Here is a 21,974-nt window from a genome sequence, read left to right as displayed (position 1 = left end):
AATAATTAAGGTCTGATTTACCCTTATTTATTAACAAATTCGTCACTTTCTCTCATATTTTTTTCAAATAATTTTTTTTGCATCAAAACTTCAAAAATTCGTATTTTTCTCATACGAACTCGAAATTGAGTGATTTCAGATCCTACAAATTCGTGGCGTCGAGATCTTCAAAAATAGACCAATTGTGTTTGATGAAAAATTATGTTTAAGGCATCATATTTATGTTTCCATTTATTTTTTTGATAATTTCAAAAAATTTCAGTTATTTTCATATTTAAAGTAATAACGTGATTTTTCTGCATCTATGATATTAAACATGATTTTTCATCAAACACAATGGATCTATTTTTGAAGATTTCGGCGTCACGAATCCGTAGGATTTGGAATCACTCGATTTCGAGTTCATATGAAATAGATATGGTTTTTTGAAGTTTTTATGTAAAAAAAAAAGTGTAGAAAAAAAGTATGAGAGAGAAAATAACGAATTGGTTAATAAATAAGAACAAATCAGACCTTAATTATTGCCACATAAACCTGTTGGTTATTTCCTTAAAAATTGTGAAATGTAAGCTAAAAACAAATTTTATAGTTTCATTTTGGTTATTTTACTACACTGTCCTTATTTAAATTATTTTTAATATGATTAAAATCTCACTCAAAAAATGATTAGAATGAATATAAATTTTTTATATTTGGGTTTTTATATTCACCAATTTTGTAATAATGGAGTGAGAAATTGCAAAGCTATCGTGTCACTTTGGAGATGCTCTTAAGAGTTAAGACCACCGAATCAAGCCTTTCATCGTTAAGTTGTGTGTTGGTTTTGCTCAAATGCTCCACCTAAACCAAAACCAAAATAATTCTGTCTTCTTCAATATTTAGAGGAAAAATAAAGATAAAAATGGTTCAGAGAAAATTCCAGGTTCACCACAAAGACTCCGACTTCGATGTTGATTACGACACCGACGATGGATTCGAAGTGAGCTCTCTCTCTCTCTCTCTCTCGCGATAACATCGTCACATGTGAAATTCCGTTTCAGGTCTTCAAATTCCAGCTCTTCTCGATCACTTCGGTCCTTCCTGAGCACCAAAAGGTATATGCTATGCCTGCCTCTACGCACGAGACTTCTCCGAAACCCTTGCGTTGCGTTCTCATTACGGACTCGAATTTCCTGTACCTTGTTTTCGTAGATTGTCGAACTCGATGACGATCGGACGGTGCTCGCCGATATCGATCTCGGCGCGGTGTCAGAGAAGCTCCGGTTGGTCTCGATCGCCGAGGAAGATGGTTCTCAGGAACCGGCCAGCGAGATGATCAAGTCCGATGAGGAATTGGCTCGAATGTTGCAGGTTTGTGTCGTAGTCTTGAATTTTACTTTCCTTTTTGTCAGTTAAAAAAAAAAAAGACGATGGTTTTACTTGTTCCAGGCGGAGGAAGATGCGCTTGTGTTTCAGCGATTTGCTCCGGAAATAGACGATGGACGGTTTGAGAAAAGAGTACGGCCTTACGTCGATCAAGTTCGCTGGGTAACAGTCTCTTTTCATTTCTGCACACAACAATACGTGAAAGTGAATAAAAGAATTTATATTTCAAAAAAAAAAAAGAGTAATAAAATAAAACGATGGCTTCTTTTTTGGTTTAGTACGAGGACGTGGAGCGTCAAGAAGCGGCTCGGAAGACGGTACCGATCGACGAACTTGAAGAGAAAGCCTTGGTTTCTTTGGCGAAGGTGAAAAAAAAAACCATATATTTTCGTCTGTTGTGATCCCATTTCACTATGCTTGCTGCATTGTACTACTAACGAGACGACGGAGAGTTATCCTTTAGTATAACAGAAAATTAAGAAAATAGCTAACTTAAACGTTTGACTTTGCTAAATAGTCAACGTTTGATAAATGTCAGGTAAATAGCCACTTTCAGACGTAAATTATAGGTAAATAGCCAACATTTAGTTTATGAAATAACTATTTACTTAAGATTTACGTCTAAAAATGGTTATTTACCTAAAATTTATTAAGCGGTGGCTATTTAGCAATGTCAAACGTTTAAATTAGCTATTTTCCTAATGAACCCTTAGTATAATGGTCTTCTTTCTATGAGTTTTGTAGAATCTAATCAAACACATTTTAGGAGGGAAATTTCAAACCATCAAAATCGGAACAAGATCACGCTTTCTTGCTGCAGCTTCTTTTCTGGTTCAAACAATCGTTCAGGTTTTATTATTGTTACCTTTTCTTTAACAAATAGCGTCGACGTTGTCTTTTGTTCGATTTGAGATTTTATTACTTGTGTGACATGCCTAATGTTTTTCCCTTGGTTTATTGGCTCTAGGTGGGTTAATTCACCTCCTTGTGATGGCTGTAGCAAAGAGACCACAGCCCAGGGCATGGGAGGTCCACTTTCTTCGGAACTTCGCTTTGGGGCTTCTCGAGTTGAACTCTACAGGTATGCCATGAGTACAAGGGACTCTATGGAAGATTTTTCAATTTCTTGAACATGTCACACTTATGCCCTACACTAATCGTCCGAGTCAGGCAGTTGCTACCTTTTTTTAATAAATGAATCTTTAAATAATATTTATATAGCTAAATGTGTTAAGGATAAACTCTACCTAATTTGATGGGACATCCGATCTTACCGCTGTACTTATCGATTATGATAATTTCAGGTGTAATTTTTGCCCAGCAATCACTCGTTTCCCTCGCTACAATGATCCAATTAAGGTATATACGTATTTTCGGTTCAAAATTCACTTCCTTAACACTTTGACTTGATCTCTCTTCTTCTCTATGCAGCTTGTTGAAACAAGAAGGGGGCGTTGTGGGGAGTGGGCCAATTGTTTCACCCTTTATTGTCGAGCTTTTGGCTATGAATCCCGTTTGGTAAGAGATTTCATAGGAATTCATCCACTACATCCAAATCCTTGAAAAGCGAGAGTAACATCTACATGTTATGTTCGTCTCATTTTTCGTGCCACTAGAAACTAGCCAACTTTTCGCTAAAATTTCCACTCCACAGAGAGTAATTTTGTCTGCGAGATGATGACTGTCTGTGATTGAGATGTGGATTGTTACAGTAAGTATTATGGTTTTCCATGCTATGTGCAGATCTTGGATTTCACAGATCATGTTTGGACAGAGTGTTTCTCATCTCGTTTTGGAAGGTAATTAAGCATAATGATTATAAATAAACTTAAATATTGGCAATAGGGTCTCGTAACTGTTTAATAAGCATGTCTTGCTTAGATGGATGCATCTTGACCCTTGTGAAGGAGTCTACGACAAACCATTGTTGTATGAGAAGGGGTACGCATTTGTAACTATTATTATTGCTATACCACATTAACTTATTCTTGAAGCATTCAAGCTTTTTTGCTCTCTTGCTAATGATTTTGAGTTACTTTTGCATTGGAAGGTGGAATAAGAAATTAAATTACGTAATTGCCATTGCAAAAGATGGGGTTCACGATGTTACTAAACGTTACACGAGGAAGTGGCATGAGGTTTTTAGTACCACTGCTTCTACTAATTATGTTCTATTTTATTGGTAACATTTTCGGAAGGAGAATCCTTACCGTTTCTCGTGATGAGGTATACTAAGTAGAATCACTGCTTGCAGGTTCTGTCTCGACGGGATATTGTCACCGAGTCTGCCTCGTCAAGTGTCCTCAGTAAGATAACTACAGAATATAGAAGAGGCTTAACGTCTCAAGCGCTTTCTACACTTAGAGACCGTGATGAGAAAGAAAGACGAGAACTTGAGAGAGACTTGTACGCCGCTGATGATGCCTCAATCTCATTGCCTGGAAGGCAAAGTGGGGACAAAGAATGGCGCTTGTTGAGATCTGAAATGGGATCATCTGAGAGTAGTTCCTTGAGTTCCTCTTCCTGTCCGGTCCGTGTATGTGTAGACGAGCATGTTACTAAAATTTATGATGCTTTTCTTCCGCTGTTTTCATATTTCGTCAAGGAAACACTCACTGTACCTAGAATTCTTGAAGTGCTTGGGATTCTCAAAGGCGTTATCACGGATATTCAGAAATCCCCTTTCAGAACTAGGAATGCCTTGCTAGATTCAGCCCTGGGCACTAGTCAATCCTTTGTGCTCCAGTTTTTACCTTACTTTGGCGAGTTACTTAATGCTCTTTCGCTAAGTAGTAACGTGGGGATTGATGAAAGGATTGAGTTTTGCTTGGCTGGAAATCCTGTTCAAACTTCTATAGCCTTGCCCGTGGCATTGAATTTTTTAGATGATGCCATCAGTTATCTCAAGAATTGTAAAAATTTCGGTGAAGGATCTCTTTCCTTGCCATTGTTGAGACCAAATAGAATACATTCGGGTTCCGTCCTTGCAAGCGGCGAAGAAATCCCTTTTGGAATTGTGAGTTGTATCCGACTTAGGTGATCGATTTCCTTTTGTTTTTATTCTTGAATTTTCGCCTAAATACGCTGCTTCATGGATTTCAGGCCACAGCAGCATTTGATGGAATTCGAACATCTAAATGGGAAGAACCAAATGGTGGACGAGGTACTTTGATCTTTCGCTGTATTCAATTAGAACACAAACAACAAACTGGAAGTCGTAATGAAAATCGGCTTAGAAGTCCCTTCAGTGATCCATGTTACAACTTTGGAAATATGATTATGCAGGTTGTTGGATCATATACAAATTGCCAGATGGCCAAAAGCGGAGACTCGTGGCGTACGAGTTGATGTCAGCAAACGATGCACCAGAAAGGGATCCCATGGATTGGTTCGTGGTTTATAATACAATATACAATGCCTTTTATGACCTTCTGTACAGCTCACTTTTTTGGCTTTTTCCTCAACTTGTTGCAGGGTTCTTGAGGGAAGCGATGATGGGGGTTCAAGTTGGCATGTTATGGACGAACAGAAGTCGCAGAAATTTGGTGAGCGTTTTCAGCGTCAAACCTATAAAATTGCTTCTCCGGGTCAGCCCTCAAGTGCTTTCAGGTATATGATCACAAAATGTGTTTAAATCACAGTGGTTAAATATTACGAATCGCCATTTGAGTTGAGAATCTCTGGATGTGCAGGTTTAGGTTTTTGGCGGTTAGAGATGGCCATTCGCAATCCCGCCTGCAAATAGGTTGCATTGACCTCTACCTGTGAAGCGATTAGTGTTGATCTTAATCTGAACTTAGGCTTTTCTCTGAAAGTTCATACTATAATAAGCAGAATTAAAAAAGTTTTTTTTTTTTCCTTTCTTTTCAAGGATTTAAAATATAATAATTTAAGCTCTGTCTTTGCTTATTTGAATGAAAATCAAACAGCTACATCATGTCATTGTGCAAGTTGAAGTCAACTTTTTTATGAAGACGATAATCAAATGTTGCTTAGAAGATACCAATCAAAATGTATGATCAATTGAATTCATAGCGCTGTGAGAAGACAAGCTAGCCAGATGGTACCAAAATAAGAAAGTGCTTTGGATGAATTAGTCATAACTAAATAGCCAATTGGAGATTCTCGCACAACTTGTGACAAAGCAATTTCAAAAAAATTCTTTTTTTTTTTGGGGAAAAGAAAGAAGAAAAAAAAGAAGCAAAGAGACCAAAAAGAAATTCAACAATAGTTGCAGCAATTCAGCTTCGTCCAATGGTTTTCATATTCCCTCAGTGACCGTCCTCAATCTTCTTCAAGCCCTTCATGTCTGTCGTTTCAACACTGCATAACCACCACAACGTCGAAGATTAGCCAGCAAAAAGAATGCAGAGGAAAATTCCGGCCAAACAAACTGATCGGAACAAAATCCGGCGGAAAAAAGAACCATGATGATATAATCCCCTTCAAACGAAAGACAGAGAGCGAGGACTTACGTTGATCCATAAAGGCATATCTTTTGGACTTTGGTAACATCGGAACCGGATTGATTATCCTCAATAAAGATTGTTAGGCTGATAAAGTCAGATGTGAGATTTCATTACAATTAAAAGTAAGAGTAGGAAACGCACAAAAAAGAAATGACATAAAGCATTACCTACGAACATTCTGAAACTTAACATATTTCAATGTAGTAGGTTTTCCCTGCAACAACAAGCATGGGAATCAGATTACCCAGCAAAATAAATTAATCAAAAATAAAAGAAGACGACCAACACCACATGCTAAGAAGAGTATAAGATACCAACCGTAGCAATTGCATCAGGTGAAAAAACGACAGTGTCGCTCGGTGGATAGTCACCAACGTTGCTGGAGTAATCAAACAAGACGTAAATGGTTAATTCATTTCTACTCTTTTAAAAGTTATACTACCTAGTCCATGAAACTATCCTCTACCTGAATCCCATGTGCTCCTTGTTTGAGAAAAGCTTCACCGTCTTAGGACCTGAGAATGAATTCCCGGTTTGAGTTAAAGCAAACAGTCATGTCTAGATTGCAAAAGAGACCAGTCAACATTATTCCCTACCCTTATCGGTTGACACAGAACTCGGCAAATGAATCTAACTAATGGGCTATGAAATCTGATGCTAAAGAATAATGTGTAGACACACTTTTGCGTGTCGCATCATTCCGCGACAAAACGAAAGGAAAAAAAAAAACGAAAATAATACTAATCATCATGATGTCTTGTGTTTCATTGTTACTCCCACTCAAACCTCATTAGACCTAGTCGAGCTCGCGAATAATACACCGAACCTCAAAAGACTATTGTCGAGCAAAAAAAGGGTTGAATTCGCTAACCTTCCTCTTCGGGTCCCTTGACAGCGATGGAATGCAATTTGACAACTTGCATGAAAGGAATGTAAATCAGAAGCTGCTCGTCCGCATCGCTCTCCAGATTCAACCCGTCATCTTCTCTGTAGCCCTAAACCAATAACAAGGAGGCGAAAAATCAGTGCCACTTCTCTTTGGCCCGAAGTTCTAGAGAGAAAAGTGGTTGTGAGTAAATAAATAAGATTCAGGCTGAGAACTCAAAAATAATCTATCATAGATTTCTAAGATGCTGAAAGCTAGACCTAAAACATCTTTGGTTACACAGTAGTGATAGCGTCTATAAGCAAAAAGAGATGGTTCTTAGATTCTTGAATAGGTTTTTATTTTTGTTCGCATTTTTTCTTGCTTCTTTGGGCCAAAAAAAGTGCTGTGCGGATCAAAGCAGATCAATAGTAGAAAAATAAAACCTAGAAAAACAGAAATCGTACCTGCTTGAGAGCATTGGCAAAGGAGTGACTCGTGCTTTGGTTGAGGCATTCGACACTAGACCAGTCTATGAAGTCCAACAGATCAACCTGGATGATCATCACAAATTCGATATTTTAGAAACAGCAATCCGCGATTGACCATCCATAATCAATGAAAGCCCATAACATCGCTTTTGTTTTTAGCTGATAGATTCCGAGTTTTTATCAATAAATATTCCGAATATTTCTTGGCAACCACACATGGGAATAATTGAGGGGAAAATATATGTATGAAAGTGAAGATGGGTTTAGAGAGTACTCACTTGGTTTCTGTGAACGGCACTAGCTGATTCAGCGGACATGACTGATGAATTGAAAGGAATTGAAGAATTGTAGCACAAAAATAAAAACCAAATGTAAATTCCAAGGCCAACATAAAATGAAAAGTCTCCTGTTATATAAGCGAGGTTGGGAGTGAAACGGCGTCGTATTTCACATTCCTCTTTCCTTTTCTTTTTTCTTGAATCTTTTCTTAAAAAAGTTTTTTTTTTTCTTTCCACAAATACACTTGACAAACTGTGGAAGTTTTGAGAGCGTTGAGATCTGTTCGAAAAAAGAGTTTGAGCGTTGACAGTTTGCTCAAATTAATGATTTTTTTTACGAGGAAACAACATATAGTTTATAATGACAACACAATTTGCATCCCTTTTTTGAAGTTTATGTTTCGTAGCGACGAGCGGTTAACTCGATCAATAAATCATGTCTACTCAACAAATAAGATCTAAAATGAAAAGATGAGTTCGAGTGTGACTTTATTATTTATTTAGCAAATTAATAGATTATATTCTATTAAAATCGGTTAACATCAACACGTAACCAACGTTTTGATAGACCAAATAATGCAATTAATACACGTCAATTTTTTCATTTAAAAAAATACACGTCAACTTTTAATAGTCCATAATATTTTATTTCTTTTTTTTATAGTTTAATTAGTTAATTTGAAAAGGGTATTCAAATTTGCGTAATCCATAATGTAAGGCAAGTTTTCTTGGGTTAATTTCAGTTAATTTTCGTTTATTTTAGACACGATAAGGTTCTATGATTTATATTGCATAAGAGTATTTCCGATATTTTCTAACCGTTTATTTCTGTAAATGACTAGATTACAAAATTTACAACTATGTTTGAAATTGGCTACGTTGCTAGATTACCCAATTATTTATTGATATTATAAAGCATATATAACCTTTAACTTTTTAAAAATTTCCATATAATCTAATTTTGCTTCATGTTTGTTCTTTAGTATTTGATTAACATTAAAATTATTATCTATGATTCTTCGCTTATTAAGAGATAGTAATTGTCGCGCTCATATTAAATTATAATTGTTGGCTAAGATTAGTATAATTGCTTGAATTCTAGTTGTTAATGTGTGTAATTAGTTTAATCGGATTAGATGCGGAGATGATAATAGTCTATCAATTACGTATATTTGTTATAACATTTGAGAGAGGTTAGTAAATATTTAATTTGTGAATGTGATTAACTTCCATAGTTACAAACTTGTTTTAATTCGTATTTGAAAACTCCAACCAGTTCTGGTGAATTTGTAGTCTTAGCCTTTCTCGTATTAAATTCACGTGTTTTTATTCAAGCAATTCCTCAAGTCAAAACACTCCTACTTATGTTCTATATGATTTTTTACTTTATATTTTGTCTTCCTTTTTTTTAGTTTATTTTCCCTAACTGGTCCTGAATTAAAGCTGGCCATATGAAATCCGGGAAATGGGATCCCCCGGTCCCGTCTCATATTTTGCAGGAAATGGGACTCCCAGAACCGTAAAAAATGGTACCGGAAAATCCCGGAACCATTTTTCACGGTACCGGGAATTCTCGGTACCATATTTCGCGGTTCCGGGATTCCCATATTTCTCATATATTTTTTTTTATTTTTTTTAATCATGAATACATTTAAAAATAAATAAAAATTCATGTATTTTCAATTAAAAAAATACAATATTAAAAATATGTTACTAAATGGTGCTAAACGGGGATCCCAGTTCCGTCCTATTTCCCGGATGGTTCTGGGACAAAAATACCGGTACCACATTTCCTAATATGATTTTTTCCCATTTCCCATATGGTACCAAAAATACGGGAAACGGGATCCGCGGGATCCCATATGACCACCTTTACCCTGAATAAAGGGTTTTAAGAAGAGTCAACTCTCAAAGCTATCTTCAATTGTCAATTGCCATTTTTCAAAGGGAATTCAAACATTGACTGTCGTATACTGCTGACAAAAACCCGAAATTTAAGAGGACTAAATGTAAATAAGCCTAAAAACATATTACTATTTTCTTTTAGTTTTTTTTTTTTTGAGGGATATTTTCTTTTAGTTTCTCACACATTTCTTTGCAACAAAAGGAACCAAACAAAAAAACCTCTTCCCGAACTAACCAACCACACCAACCAATCTATCCATCAAAACCAAAAGCCATTCCTTTCCCATTCACTCATTCCCTCTCATCTCTTTCCCTCAAAAAAAAAACCCAAATAATAATAATAATAATAAATAAATAAAACAAATAAAACTCAACTCCTCTCTCACAGAAACACAAAGCACGGAAAATGGCGTCCAGTTCAATCTCGCTCCTCTCGCCGCCGTCGCTCCGCCTTAGCCTGCGCACCCGGACGCCCCTTAACCTGCGCACCCCTCTGCACAGAGCGGTCTCCATCAGAGCCCAATCCGCGCCGGTCTTGACCCAAGACGACCTCAAAAAGATCGCCGCCGACAAGGCCGTCGAGTACGTCAAGTCCGGCATGATCCTCGGCCTCGGAACCGGCTCCACCGCCGCCTTCGTCGTCGCCAAGCTCGGCGCCCTCCTATCCTCCGGCGAGCTCTCCGACATAATCGGCGTCCCGACCTCGAAGCGCACGGAGGAGCAAGCCAGATCGCTCGGAATCCCGCTCTCCGTCCTCGACGACCATCCCCGCCTCGACCTCGCCATCGACGGCGCCGACGAGGTCGATCCCGACCTGAACCTCGTCAAGGGCCGCGGCGGCGCTCTCCTCAGGGAGAAGATGGTGGAGGCGGCGTCGGAGAAGTTCGTCGTCGTCGCCGACGAGACCAAGCTCGTGGCGGGGCTCGGAGGGAGCGGATTGGCGATGCCTGTGGAGGTGGTTCAGTTCTGCTGGAAGTACAATCTGCTGCGGCTTCAAGATCTGTTCAAAGAGCAAGGCTGTGAGGCTAAGCTCAGAGTTGAGCCCGACGGAAAGCCGTACGTCACCGACAATTCGAATTACATTGTGGATCTGTATTTTCAGACGCCGATCAGGGACGCCGGAGCGGCGGGGCGGGAGATTTCGGGGTTCGAGGGCGTGGTTGAGCACGGGCTGTTCTTGGATATGGCCACCGCCGTCATCATCGCCGGTAAGACGGGCGTGGATGTTATGACTAAGTGATGATACGATCAGATGAAATTTTTGTATAGAAATTGGGAATTCCGTGTTCTAATTTCTAAGCAACCAATTTGTAACTTTTTTTTTTTTTTTTTTGTTAAAAAGAAAATAATGTGCATTGCTGGAATAAGCTTTTGTTTGTTTGTTGCTCTGCGATGAATTTTTTTTCAGATCGTTACAGTTAGTATGGAAATGCTTTGCAGAGGAAAAGCTTTCTGAAATGTTTTCCTTTGTTCTTCTAAGCTCAATTGTGATGAAATCCCACCTTTGGAAAGTGGATGTTTGTTCCAACAAGTCTACACGGAGTTCATAGAAATACTTTGCGGCTTAAAATGACAAGTCATTCATTAAATAGCCATGCTCTTGATTCTTGAAATGACATCAATAATTCCACGTCGAAAAGAAAATGTAAGGTCATGAAATACTCAAATGATACTTATTAGTCAACGAGCGACCCTAGAAGCTTGTCTTTGTAATTTATTTATCATTCACCCTCTGTCGCCTCTTGAGAATTTCCTGGAGTGATGAATTGCGTAGATTGAAAAAGAAGAATACTACTGCAAGTTATAGCTGAAAAATATATTTTTTTTTTGCTTGGGACAATGAATCAAATGGCAAATCTTCATCTAACTCCCAACATGGGTCTTCTTCTAGCTGTAATTATATCTGAAATCGAGTATATTAGTCGTTGAATTGGTGGGGACGTGTTCAATTATTAAGAGATTAAGTTAATCTTTTCGTGAAGAATCTTGAGATGTCGAGCATGATTTTGGAAGGCGAGATATGAGTGTGACTATTTGATCAATATGAACAAAGACAATCACTAATTCACGATGATGATATCAATAATCAACCACTAGAAGAAGTTTATATATATATGTATAACATGGGGTGCACTGTATGTATACTACTCCTAGCCCATGACTACAGGCTATAGTCTACAGCCATTTATTTTGTACAAAATACAAACATTGATTTATACAGAAAAAAACAATGTCGCAGAATTATATATAAAAGTAAAACCAATGATCAAGCACGAAAACCAACTGTATATGTGATTATAAACCTATATATATAAACGACCATCACGCTCTACTATTTATGCCATCACTAGTACATGAACACGCCAACGGACATGAACACGCCAACGGACACCATCAATATGGCCACAAATTGGAGCTTCCCGGGGAACGATGAGGTACCTGGAATTCAATTTCAACAAGTCTATTAGTCTCAGTTTTAGTTTTAATTTTAATATTACTTCATTTTTTTCATCTCTAAGAAATCAATTTTCTTCTAGATATAAGATTTAGTTAGCGCTAAAGTAGTCAAGTGCACAGCGAAGGTGCCATATTTGAAACCTAGTGGTATACTTTTGAATAAGTCTTTGTATCTCTTAATTATTAATTATAAATCAAATATTAGGAAAAAAAAATTCATAATTACATATATTTGTATTCAATAAAATGTTAATCTAGAAGAGCAGGTAACGTGTATCACCTACCCAATACCCCAACCATATATGAGTATATTTTTAAGCAAAAATATCATCTAAACGCTATTTTTCTAAGTTCATATATACGTAGCAATGCTAATCTCACCATGATTATTATTATTAATTGAGCTTCCAGTACCACCAGCGGAATTTGAATTGGCAACTTTGATTCCAAGCCTTGAACAGTCAGATCCAAGCGTGCCTATATAACACGACCACAAACAAAAACAGTTAATTATTAGTGGGAGAACAACACATATTAATTAATGGGTAATTATATCTAATTTGTATAAATGCGCATACAATCGGAGTAGCAAGGGAATGCAGTGACGTTGAGGAGATTGAAGAAGCCAGCGTTGCATTCACACGTATGCGTGTGAAAGGGATAACTCTTGTTCTTCATGCAATTCCCCTCTCCACAGTATGCCCAGAAACAAGCTAATTTAATCAATCATATACGTACAACAATTAGTTCTTTTAAAATGAGTTAATTAATTAAGAAATTGAAGATCATGTATACGTAAGATCGAGTTTATTATAGTATTTGTACGGTCAAAAGCAGAGATATTGCGCGGGACTTCCTTGTCTGAAACCGGAGGTGGGGCTGGCTGGCAACTTCCGTAATTTAGCGTGCCTAATTAAAAAAAAAATATGTAACAAAAATCTAAATTACTAGTTTGATGAACATAAAAAATATATGAGATTTAATAAATTAAATTGAAATGTACAGTTGGGAATGACACAAGGAAGGAATTTGAGGTCATCTTCGTGGTCGCTGTCACTGCTTCGCCTCCAACCATCGTCGCATTCGCAAGTGAAGCCTAAAGGGAAACTCGCATCCACTTCGCATCTTCCTTTTCCACACTCAACTTCTTTGCATATCGCCTCTGTGTTAAATATATATCAAAAATGTATTTTCATTTAACAATAAATATATTTGATTGAAGATATGTGAGAGAGTGAGAGAGATTTACGGGCTAGGCTTGGAGCTATGTCATCGGAATCGAGTGCCAAAGTGGCGATCGGAAGAGCAACTAAAACCATTGCTAGAAGTGCAAGGTAATTAGTTGTTGAAGAAGAAGAAGTCATGTTTATGGTTATGTATATGTTTAGAGAGAGAAAGAGAGAGTATGAATTAGTAGATTGATGGTGTTTATTGAATCAAAGGTGGCTTGGGTATATATATATATACGTCATGGAATGGTCACATGTGTATAGACTTTCTTTTACCGTAGCTTTATTATATTTGTGTATGGTAATGGTATATTCGCAATAAAAATGACTTTGTTTGAATTGATCAAAGCTAACTGCTATGATCGATATAATTTTAAATGCTACATTAATTCGTGGTAAAATATTGTGTTCTTCAAAAGGTAGGGTTTCAATCAATGTGGGCCAACAAAGACTTTAGAAGCTTCAGAAGAAGTCTTAGTTAAGCATATCAACAAATTACAAAAGATTATTCTAAACTCCTTACATCCTGTGTAACAATTCCTACTACTTTTCCTGGAGAAAAAAAAAATGAAATCTCCGTTAGGTGTAGATATATCCGGTTCATTTCGGTCTTGAGAAAATTTAGAATTTCGAACTCAAATTTTCAATGATTCAAAATCCTAAATTGAAACTTTGTTATCACTTTTTTTTTGTAAAATCATAATTTGATTATGTATCGACAAACAAAAATGTTACAACAATTGTACCACAATGTCGAGCACGGTGAATTATTCGTGTGAGACTGTCTCTAAATATAAATGAATCTAGTACATGAGACAAAATGTATAAAAAACAAAAAAAAACAAAAATTAAGGGTGTTGTAGAAAATGTAAAAATAGCATGGCGCTTCTCACATCATCTCAATCTATCAAACTTTTGATGGTCCGTATATACATATATATATATATATATATATATATATATATATATATTGTAAGGTTATTTTAGTCTTTTTTTATTGGCTTCAAGACTCCATAGTAACAACAAAGAGTATGTTGAACTATTAGCAGGAGTAAAAACTGCGGCAGTTAAAAAGTTACACTCTTCCAAATAAAAACTTGCTAATCCATGAGATATATACTCAACTATTATAATTTTTCATTCTTACATTATTATTCAAACTTTTCTTTTCTCTCTTAATCCCTAAAATTTCATAATTTATTGCCGCTCGGCATGGTAGATTCTAATATATTTCTTTAACAAAAAGAAATTGAAAGATAAATTAGGCTATCCATACTGAACGCGTTTGGCAATGCTTTTAGAGTCTGAATCTTGCTTTTTTCATAATCTTAACCATTTTCTCTTCGGTAACTTGATCAATTTGAGTTAGTTTCATTTTTTTTTAATATATTTTGGTATACAGCTTTCTAGTGTGATAACCATTACATAATTATCAACAAAATAACACTGTCTTTCTATGCCTTTCACTTTCCAAACTGCAAAAAATAATATAAAAAATTATGTCAAATAATTGCATGTTTATTAGAATCATGACCCATGAGCCTACACGCTCTTCTGCTTTCAAATTGTTACTTTGTCACGAAACTACAATAAGCTATTAGAAATTTAGATTGAGGTAAGTACCTACCTAGAAATTAATAAACAAAAGAGCGATATATATTCACATGTAAAGAAATTCCCCATAAGTCAAAATTTCACCGCAATAAGTTTCGTTTATTGTATAATAATAAATAGTAGCCCGAAATTGAGTGAAAATAAACCAAGCAAAGAAAGATAAGCGTGTAGAAAATGCGATCCTATAGGGTTGAAGGAAGAAGTCCATAATGACAATGAAATACAACTAAACGTGATTTGTCATAATTGTTTGTAAGAAAAGAGGACATATGGACGTTCAATGAATTAATTATAACTCGTCGGATCCTGTAATCCATATGTAGCTAATTTTCATTAAGTCTGTTGAAGTAAATATTGTATTTGGTACCCATATAATTTCTTTATTATTATCAAGTGTTTTGACGTGAAAGCTCATGGAAGCTTCTAATATTAGGTCTTTGCTCAAACGAGTTCTTTTTTTCACCTACTCGTATTATGTCTTACTTTGTGGTGTGACGTCTATATATTGTTCATCACTTCATCTATATATACTAAGAGCTCCTCACAATATTTATTGATTTAAGTTAAATAAGCTTAAATTACAAAATGTAAGTGTTATAGGGGTAAAATTTCACCGATCAGGTGATATACCGAAGAACCCAATATACACCGATCATAAGAGAAAAGATCGGAGAAACTAGCGGTTATTTAAAGACTAGTCAAAATAGAATGTTTACAATGGTCACGTAAACTCCAGATAATCGTCAGATGGCCATATAAGCCAAATCAGTTATCAAAATAACTTCCACACACACGAAATGAATAGTTATCAGCATAATTTTCAAAACATGGGTCTGATCGACTCACGTTATAGACAATCTAAGCACTATATAAGGACATCAAAAAAGTGGAAAATGGGATCTGATTTTTCTTACACCCAATATGCTTATCACCTATCATCAGCACCTCAATATTTATTTATTATTTTCCTTGTAACTAGATTCGTCTATTATATGGATAATTCGACCTAAATCTTCATGTAGTCGGCATAACCTGTTCGGCGTATGTGGGTTTTCGCTGAGACAAATGTTGTATCTATTTTCTGACATCAACAGTAAGATCAACATAAAATTGAAGATTCCTTAAAAAAAATTAAATTGGATAACAAAACAGTTACAGTAATACAATGAAAAGAATGAGATTGGTGCGCGATCGAGAATAGCCAAAAAAAATTCTATGACAAGAAGTCTGAGTTTCGAACGACGAACTATAACCTCCATATGACAACAAATTCGACGAATACATGAAAAAGAAGAAAGAGACACCTCCCCCTAATAAAAGTATTCTAATTATTAAGACCACAAGATTGTCTCATGCTTTGAGGAGACGGCGACATTTTTTTTTGTAGGAAGAGAGCAACTAGAGTTTTAGAGGAGATCACCATTTCTTTTTATATATTGTTCAAACTTTACAAAGCATTTATTAGATTTAAAAATATTATTAAACTGCAATTGAAATATTCTAGATCTAACTTTTCCAAAGTTTATAAAACTTTTAGAGGCGTAAGGAATTGCTTTCTCAAAAGCATCATTTCTCCTCCATTTTTAAACATATTTGTTTTTTTAGGTTACTTTTTTTTAGCTCAAAAAAATTTAATATCTAAATTACATAAAGTTTAAGCTTTTCCGTCTTACAAATAATAAATAATTAGAACATTCCAATCAAACTCTAGTTCTCTACATTATGTCATCAATGTGGAAATTAAACTATAAAAATTCAACATAAATATGAAGTCGTTTTAATCGTGCTACTGTAAAATTCTAATACATTAGAGCATGCCGGTTTAGCGAGCCGTCCTAACATATTATTTGGTCTTAGTGAAGAATGGAAAAATTAGGTTTTTTAAAAATATATTAAAAAAATAAGGCGTTGGACATAATAACTCCCTTCCCCAAAAACCCGAAACTTTTTTTTCTACAATTTGAAGTCTTTATTTACACAATTTGAGGCTGTTTTATACAGTCAAGAAATATATTAGAACTTTTTTTTCCACTAAAAATTTGAAATCTTAGATCATTGCCTAACTAGCTTAAAGCTCTCTCTTTGATAAGAATCAATCCGATTCTTATAAAGTTCTTCCTCTAAATGAATCTCAATAGGATGCGGAGAGGCAATGTCTTCATCCACAGGTTCCCAAGTAACATGATATAAATATAAAAGGCAAACCTTAATATTAAAAAAAAAAATCATTTTTAGAGCTCAATAGTTAGTTAAATTATTTGATTAAACTTGGTAATTGTATAGTTATAAAATTTGAATTTTAGCACACTTATACTTTAAAAAATGTCATTTTCTTCAAAATTTTATTTTTTATTTTCATTTTCAATGCTTTTTTTACTCTCATTCTCTTTTTTTTTTTTTTTTTTTTTGAGTTGGGGCACTATCGGCCAAGATTACATGATATATTAGCAGTGCAAAGCGTAGGTGACACTATCGGCCAATATTACATAACAGGTGGCACTATTGGCCAAGATTACATACTTATTAGAATAAATCCTATGGGGCATGCATTTCTGCATCCCATGGGGGCTTGAACCCATGACCTCTCTGTCGAGGTGAGTGTGGGATTACCGCTAGACCAAGCTAGCTACCACACTCTCATTCTCTTTTACCGGTCCAATTTTTACTTAAAATATTTGATAACCACTTATAAAATCCATTTTTATACTAAAAATTGATCTTTTTATATTTATTCATTTTCGAGTTTTTTTCTTGAATATATTGAAGAACATATTAAATATCATCAAATTCCAGTGATAATTAAGAGCGACAGCATCGATTTTTTTAGTCTTTTTTTGTCTCTTAAATATTTTGTAAGAGTAATTTAAATTTAGTGAATTACGATGGAACCAAAATTCCAAAGAAAATTATATCGTTAAAATGAAGACAAGATATTTTTGTTCAAAATTGCCAAAAATTCAATTTATAACTTAACCAAACAATTTAGCTAACCATCTAAGTCTAGCATGTATCGTCATTAATACACCTTCGTACCAAATACTAGATTAGAATAGAAACCTAAACGTGTCATCGCGTTATTACTAGCATATGTTAACTGCCTCAACATAATTGGCCGTGCTATGGACATTCTTAGTCTTTTTTGTTTGATCATACAATAATTTACGTCCAATTTAATGGAATCAGTAGAATCTTAACCCCTACTTATATTTAAAATGCTTTAGGGAAATCTAACTCGAAATTTTAGTTTTAATAAATGAGCAATAATTCAATTCAAGGAATTTCTAAGCATAATGCTCATTTTTTTAGCATCACAGTTTATATATTTTTTTTAATTCTCCGTCGGTTTATATGTCAGTCGCGTAGTGTCTGCCGCTCAGTTGAAAGCTATGAAACAAATCTACGGTAGTTTAAAACTGGAATTAGCACAATATCGCCGAATATTCAAACCTTCCACATAAATAAGCTGTAAATAACAAAAAAAAATGAAGAAAATTTTAAACAATGAAATAGAAAAGTAAGTAAAATAAAATTATAAACAATTAAATACAATAAAATAAATAAACTACTTGAGGGATTAAGTTTTAAAAGAAGGTATAGCCTGAGCATAACAAAAGTCAAACAGGTTGGGCCCAAAATGAGAGGCCCAGAAAATAAGCCCCAATAGTAAAACGCCAACACGTCGTCGTTTAATCGAAACAGTCTGGTTCTCATTTCTTCGACACTGGAATCTCTACTACTCCAATACTCATTTACACCTTCGGGTTAAACAAAACCGGTTCATAATCACGATTACGCAAGAAGAGGGATTAGGGTTTAGCAAAAAACGATTGAACATCTCAAAAAAGAATTCTTAGGCTGATTGGATACAAAGATGATAAGAGTACTGAAACTGAAACCCTGGTCCCCATCCTCACCGGGATCGACAGCCCACCAATTTCTCCAGCGATGCTTCGCCGGCGGGACTCCGAAGGGAAAGGCCAAGCTGAAAGCAACCGGGCCGCTGAAGCGCAGCAAAATCACGATCAAGAAGGGCGGAGGAGGCACCGGCGCTCCGGGAGGCCGCGGCGGCGGAGAGAGGCAGAGACTGGAACAGTTCTACGACCAGTGCATGAACTCGCCGCCGCCGATCCGGCACCTGAAGCCGAAGGAGCGAGCGCGCGAGATGGAGAGGTCGAAGCTAGGGCTGGTTAGCAAGGCGCGGAAAGTGGAGATGGAGGTGATGAAGAAGGACATGGAAAAGCTCGGGGTGTCGGAGAAGCCGGGGATCATCGGAACCCCGGGGCTGGATCTGATCACGCTGGGCGTTGTGGACGCCGAGAAGATCCCGAAGTACGATCTGACGGTGGAGGATGGGCGGAGGCTGGCGAAGGAGTACAGTCGGGTTCTGATGATCGCTCACCGGAAAAAGCAGGCGGCGGAGACGGCGCTGAGGAAGATGGGAAGAGAGGCCGTGGCGGCGCTGCCGGAGCACCTCCGCAAGGCGGCGATGCAGCGGGATTTGACCCCTGCGCCGAAGGAGCGGTACATTGCCACTGTTACTCCGCCGATCGAAGGATATATGGAGATGATGAAGGACGCCGGGATGGGCTCCGGTGGAAGACAGAAGCTCAGATGATTCTTTTTCTTTTATTTTTTTCTCGGGTAATTTTATCTGAACTCAACTCCGTTGAAATAAACTTTTTTTTATTTGTTTGTTTGTTTGTTTGTGAATGATATGTTTGCATACAAAATGTGGTGTTATTATAGTGTTTGAAAAACATTTGACTATGGTTGTAGGAATCAACTAGTTGGAGGGAAAACTATGAAAAAGGATGATAGGATTATTGTCTCTGGAATTTAACAGTTTTAGAAAGATATTTATGTCATTGGGCATGGAATGCTAGAAGTTGGGAAAACTTCTAGTTGTTCTGTATTTGAAAGATTAATGGTGATAAAGTTTGATCTTGGTAAAGAAAAAAGTGTGGTGGTGTTCTTGTACTTGACAGACATTGATTATTGTTGAAGAAATCAACTGGTTAGAGGGAAAACTAAAATATTATTTGTAGTGAAAAGGAAAATATGAAGGGAGCAGAAAATTGGATCTTTTATTGTCTTGGAATTTAACAGTTTTAGAAAGATGTGTTATTTGGGTATGGAATGCTATAAGTTTTTCTGTTTCGGTGCTGTTGATTGTTGTATTTTAATGCCCTTTTTTGCTAGAAAAATGCTTGTCTTGAGGGGAAATGGTTGAGTTTGTTCTTTTAGTATTGTCTAATGCGATGAAGTTCCAATTGCTTCTGTTGCAGAGAGAGTTATGGTTGCTGCTGGAAAACTACTGCCTTATCCGAAGAACGGAAGTATGTGCTAACCAGGGCAACTGTGAAATCGAGAGAATCGCTGAATAATTTTTCCGGGCGCAGAAAGGCTTTTTGTGCTTCTGTTTGTTGAGAAATTTAGTTAGTGCATATATTCGATGCAGCTCTGGGTAATTGAACTCCCATTTGTATGCTGAATTGAGAATTTTGATACAGATCAACAAAAAAAAAAAACAGTTGATTCATTTTTTTTTAGAATTGTTGTACGGAAGTTGAACTGGAAATTTAGGTTAGTTTTTGTTTTCCTGCACGGCAAGCCGGAGTTTTTTAGAATAACTGCTTCACTTTTTACTTGCAGTTGGATTTCCGAATTAATTACTCAACTTATTTATCAAAAAAAAAAATCATTTTAATTGTTTGCAGAGTGAAAATGGAGAGAATAATATAGAGTATTAGCCATTACAGTAAAGTTGCCCTCCTTTGAGAATGGTCTTCTTAAGGTCCACAAACTTTTTAGCCGTTGACGTTTTTCTGAGGAGTCTGATTAGCAAGGAGACCCAATCTCTATATTATTGAAAAAAAAAAAAAGAAAAAAAAAAACCCACACACAAACTGCAGGCCGACACATTATTGGTAATGATCAAAACTAGCCCACTTCTACGTGTGAGACGCTGAGGTCCCAACCCCAACAAACTAGCTTATAGTTGTGCACTATTATAAGAACATTTTTTTTTTCATCTTTACCAAGATCGGCTTTGTTCTATATAAATCAAGTTTTTTCATCAAAGCATTCCGTTCTGTTCTCTAGTTTTGTTACTAATCTGAACTGGGACGATAGCGTGTTGCGAGCTAAGATGGAAAAGGCTACCAAATGGATCGCCGACGTCTTGTTAGGGAAAAAGAAGTTCAGAAATAGGAGTTGCACAAGTTTTTCAATGAGGTTTAAATCAGCAAAAATGGAGAGCCAATACTGTATTCCGAAACTAGAAGGGAAATGGAGTTTCAGAAGATTTGCAGGAAAGTTTTCCGGGTCGTTTGACGCCATCAAAGCGAAATTTACATTGCAGGCCTCACAGAAACATGCTAATGCATTGGTGGTGACTCGAGGGGATATCGAAAACATTGCTGCGACAAAGATTCAAGCCGCGTTTCGGTCATTTCTGGTGCAAACTAAAAGCCAAAAGCAAAGTTGGGAATTCAACGACTTTCTTCTGTCATTTATTTCTTTCTTCTTTTTTTTTTTTTCAGGCAAGGAAAGCTTTACATGCTTTGAGAGGACTAGTGAAGCTACAAGCACTTGTGAGGGGTTGCATTGTGAGGAGACAGACTGTGTCAGCTTTGACTCAAATGCATGCCTTGATGTCCATTCAAATCAAGGCTCGAATTCGGAGAATTCAGAAGGCTGAGGAAGCGCAGCTCGTTGTAAGAAGCCACTCAACAATGGATGATTGTTCAGCACGTTATCATAATAGAGTATGTATAAATAGCTTTCCGTTTAAAAAAAAAAAAAACAACAACTCCGAATCCAATCCATGACACCCCGTTTCTTTGCGTTGTTTAGATACCAGTGAATATGGTCTCAAAGAGTTCTGTTCACCTTTCAGTCTTGGAGCGATTTGAATTCAAGGACTACCCGGCCAAAATTGAGATTAGTCCACAAACTTTCTCAGTCGCACAAATGCCTAAACCAACAAAAGCTTCTTTAGATCATCGACAGTCTTGTTATCCAAAGCCCTGGTCAAATGGTCGCCCATTACCGCCAAATTACATGACCAATACAGTCTCTTCAAGGGCCAAACGCAGATCTCACAGCATCCGAAGCAAATATGCTCAAGTCATTTGAGGTATTGAAATTCATGGCTAAGACTTGCACTTCAAGATATATACGGGGTCATTCTGTTTAGTTTCTTCAATTTGTTTAGTTTACCATAATGTAGCCTAATTTCGATATTTACTATATGTTCCGCACTTGCGGACCAAGGAAGTATGTTGCACTTGTACTTTTAG

General features: G+C 36.5%; 6 protein-coding genes across 6 annotated transcripts; 4 read left to right on the top strand and 2 right to left on the bottom strand.

The window, feature by feature from the left end:
• Positions 1 to 765: 765 nt before the first annotated feature.
• On the top strand, positions 766 to 5,307 carry PNG1 (peptide-N-glycanase 1). The gene is made up of 17 exons (XM_089630467.1): positions 766 to 979; positions 1,041 to 1,094; positions 1,192 to 1,350; positions 1,429 to 1,527; positions 1,644 to 1,730; positions 2,132 to 2,214; positions 2,333 to 2,446; positions 2,670 to 2,724; positions 2,797 to 2,883; positions 3,109 to 3,164; positions 3,247 to 3,306; positions 3,416 to 3,503; positions 3,620 to 4,381; positions 4,468 to 4,528; positions 4,651 to 4,753; positions 4,840 to 4,974; positions 5,058 to 5,307. Exons 1-17 carry the CDS (start codon positions 902 to 904, stop codon positions 5,131 to 5,133), a joined length of 2,157 nt encoding a protein of 718 aa, XP_089486593.1. The 5' UTR covers positions 766 to 901; the 3' UTR covers positions 5,134 to 5,307.
• Positions 5,308 to 5,426: 119 nt separating this feature from the next.
• On the bottom strand, positions 5,427 to 7,589 carry LOC149382317 (PITH domain protein (DUF1000)). Its single transcript, XM_089630468.1, has 8 exons — positions 7,469 to 7,589; positions 7,167 to 7,253; positions 6,706 to 6,829; positions 6,301 to 6,349; positions 6,153 to 6,213; positions 6,002 to 6,048; positions 5,841 to 5,918; positions 5,427 to 5,688 (listed from the first exon to the last, which is right to left on the bottom strand). Exons 1-8 carry the CDS (start codon positions 7,505 to 7,507, stop codon positions 5,637 to 5,639), a joined length of 537 nt encoding a protein of 178 aa, XP_089486594.1. The 5' UTR covers positions 7,508 to 7,589; the 3' UTR covers positions 5,427 to 5,636.
• A 1,988-nt stretch (positions 7,590 to 9,577) lies between these two features.
• EMB3119 (Ribose 5-phosphate isomerase, type A protein) lies at positions 9,578 to 10,852 on the top strand. Its single transcript, XM_089601642.1, has one exon. The coding sequence runs from the start codon at positions 9,780 to 9,782 to the stop codon at positions 10,611 to 10,613; it is 834 nt and encodes a 277-aa protein (XP_089457768.1). The 5' UTR covers positions 9,578 to 9,779; the 3' UTR covers positions 10,614 to 10,852.
• Positions 10,853 to 11,447: 595 nt separating this feature from the next.
• LOC149382315 (uncharacterized) lies at positions 11,448 to 13,262 on the bottom strand. The gene is made up of 6 exons (XM_089601015.1): positions 13,080 to 13,262; positions 12,834 to 12,992; positions 12,656 to 12,739; positions 12,409 to 12,543; positions 12,212 to 12,307; positions 11,448 to 11,812 (listed from the first exon to the last, which is right to left on the bottom strand). Exons 1-6 carry the CDS (start codon positions 13,192 to 13,194, stop codon positions 11,721 to 11,723), a joined length of 681 nt encoding a protein of 226 aa, XP_089457141.1. The 5' UTR covers positions 13,195 to 13,262; the 3' UTR covers positions 11,448 to 11,720.
• Positions 13,263 to 18,392: 5,130 nt separating this feature from the next.
• On the top strand, positions 18,393 to 20,296 carry LOC149382314 (copper ion binding protein). Its single transcript, XM_089602079.1, has 2 exons — positions 18,393 to 19,314; positions 19,959 to 20,296. The coding sequence occupies exon 1, from the start codon at positions 18,545 to 18,547 to the stop codon at positions 19,286 to 19,288; it is 744 nt and encodes a 247-aa protein (XP_089458205.1). The 5' UTR covers positions 18,393 to 18,544; the 3' UTR covers positions 19,289 to 19,314; positions 19,959 to 20,296.
• A 518-nt stretch (positions 20,297 to 20,814) lies between these two features.
• On the top strand, positions 20,815 to 21,851 carry LOC149382313 (protein IQ-DOMAIN 19-like). Its single transcript, XM_089601952.1, has 3 exons — positions 20,815 to 21,130; positions 21,216 to 21,440; positions 21,529 to 21,851. Exons 1-3 carry the CDS (start codon positions 20,822 to 20,824, stop codon positions 21,808 to 21,810), a joined length of 816 nt encoding a protein of 271 aa, XP_089458078.1. The 5' UTR covers positions 20,815 to 20,821; the 3' UTR covers positions 21,811 to 21,851.
• Positions 21,852 to 21,974: the final 123 nt, after the last annotated feature.

The sequence above is a fragment of the Urtica dioica genome, chromosome 11 (assembly GCF_054948205.1).
Source record: "Urtica dioica subsp. dioica isolate 48M chromosome 11, U.dioica_male_clone48M_v1_H2, whole genome shotgun sequence".
Taxonomy (NCBI): Eukaryota; Viridiplantae; Streptophyta; class Magnoliopsida; order Rosales; family Urticaceae; genus Urtica; species Urtica dioica.
This window is presented reverse-complemented; position numbering and strand designations above follow the sequence as displayed.

Bases quoted from the DNA above. Each gene is read 5' to 3' on its own strand.
- LOC149382317 (XM_089630468.1), bottom strand. From the start codon at position 7,507: ATGTCCGCTGAATCAGCTAGTGCCGTTCACAGAAACCAA. The intron at 7,254-7,468 runs GTGAGTACTCTC...ATGATCATCCAG, and splicing joins GTGCCGTTCACAGAAACCAA to GTTGATCTGTTGGACTTCAT. The intron at 5,919-6,001 runs GTAATGCTTTAT...TGACTTTATCAG, and splicing joins AAGTTTCAGAATGTTCGTAG to CCTAACAATCTTTATTGAGG.
- LOC149382313 (XM_089601952.1), top strand. From the start codon at position 20,822: ATGGAAAAGGCTACCAAATGGATCGCCGACGTCTTGTTAGGGAAAAAG. The intron at 21,131-21,215 runs GTGCAAACTAAA...TTTTTTTTTCAG, and splicing joins CCGCGTTTCGGTCATTTCTG to GCAAGGAAAGCTTTACATGC. The intron at 21,441-21,528 runs GTATGTATAAAT...TGCGTTGTTTAG, and splicing joins CAGCACGTTATCATAATAGA to ATACCAGTGAATATGGTCTC.
- LOC149382314 (XM_089602079.1), top strand. From the start codon at position 18,545: ATGATAAGAGTACTGAAACTGAAACCCTGGTCCCCATCCTCACCGGGA.
- EMB3119 (XM_089601642.1), top strand. From the start codon at position 9,780: ATGGCGTCCAGTTCAATCTCGCTCCTCTCGCCGCCGTCGCTCCGCCTT.
- PNG1 (XM_089630467.1), top strand. From the start codon at position 902: ATGGTTCAGAGAAAATTCCAGGTTCACCACAAAGACTCCGACTTCGAT. The intron at 2,215-2,332 runs GTTTTATTATTG...TATTGGCTCTAG, and splicing joins TGGTTCAAACAATCGTTCAG to GTGGGTTAATTCACCTCCTT. The intron at 3,504-3,619 runs GTTTTTAGTACC...CACTGCTTGCAG, and splicing joins ACACGAGGAAGTGGCATGAG to GTTCTGTCTCGACGGGATAT.
- LOC149382315 (XM_089601015.1), bottom strand. From the start codon at position 13,194: ATGACTTCTTCTTCTTCAACAACTAATTACCTTGCACTTCTAGCAATG. The intron at 12,740-12,833 runs GTACATTTCAAT...TTTTTTAATTAG, and splicing joins TCCTTGTGTCATTCCCAACT to GCACGCTAAATTACGGAAGT. The intron at 12,544-12,655 runs GTACAAATACTA...TGATTAAATTAG, and splicing joins CAATATCTCTGCTTTTGACC to CTTGTTTCTGGGCATACTGT.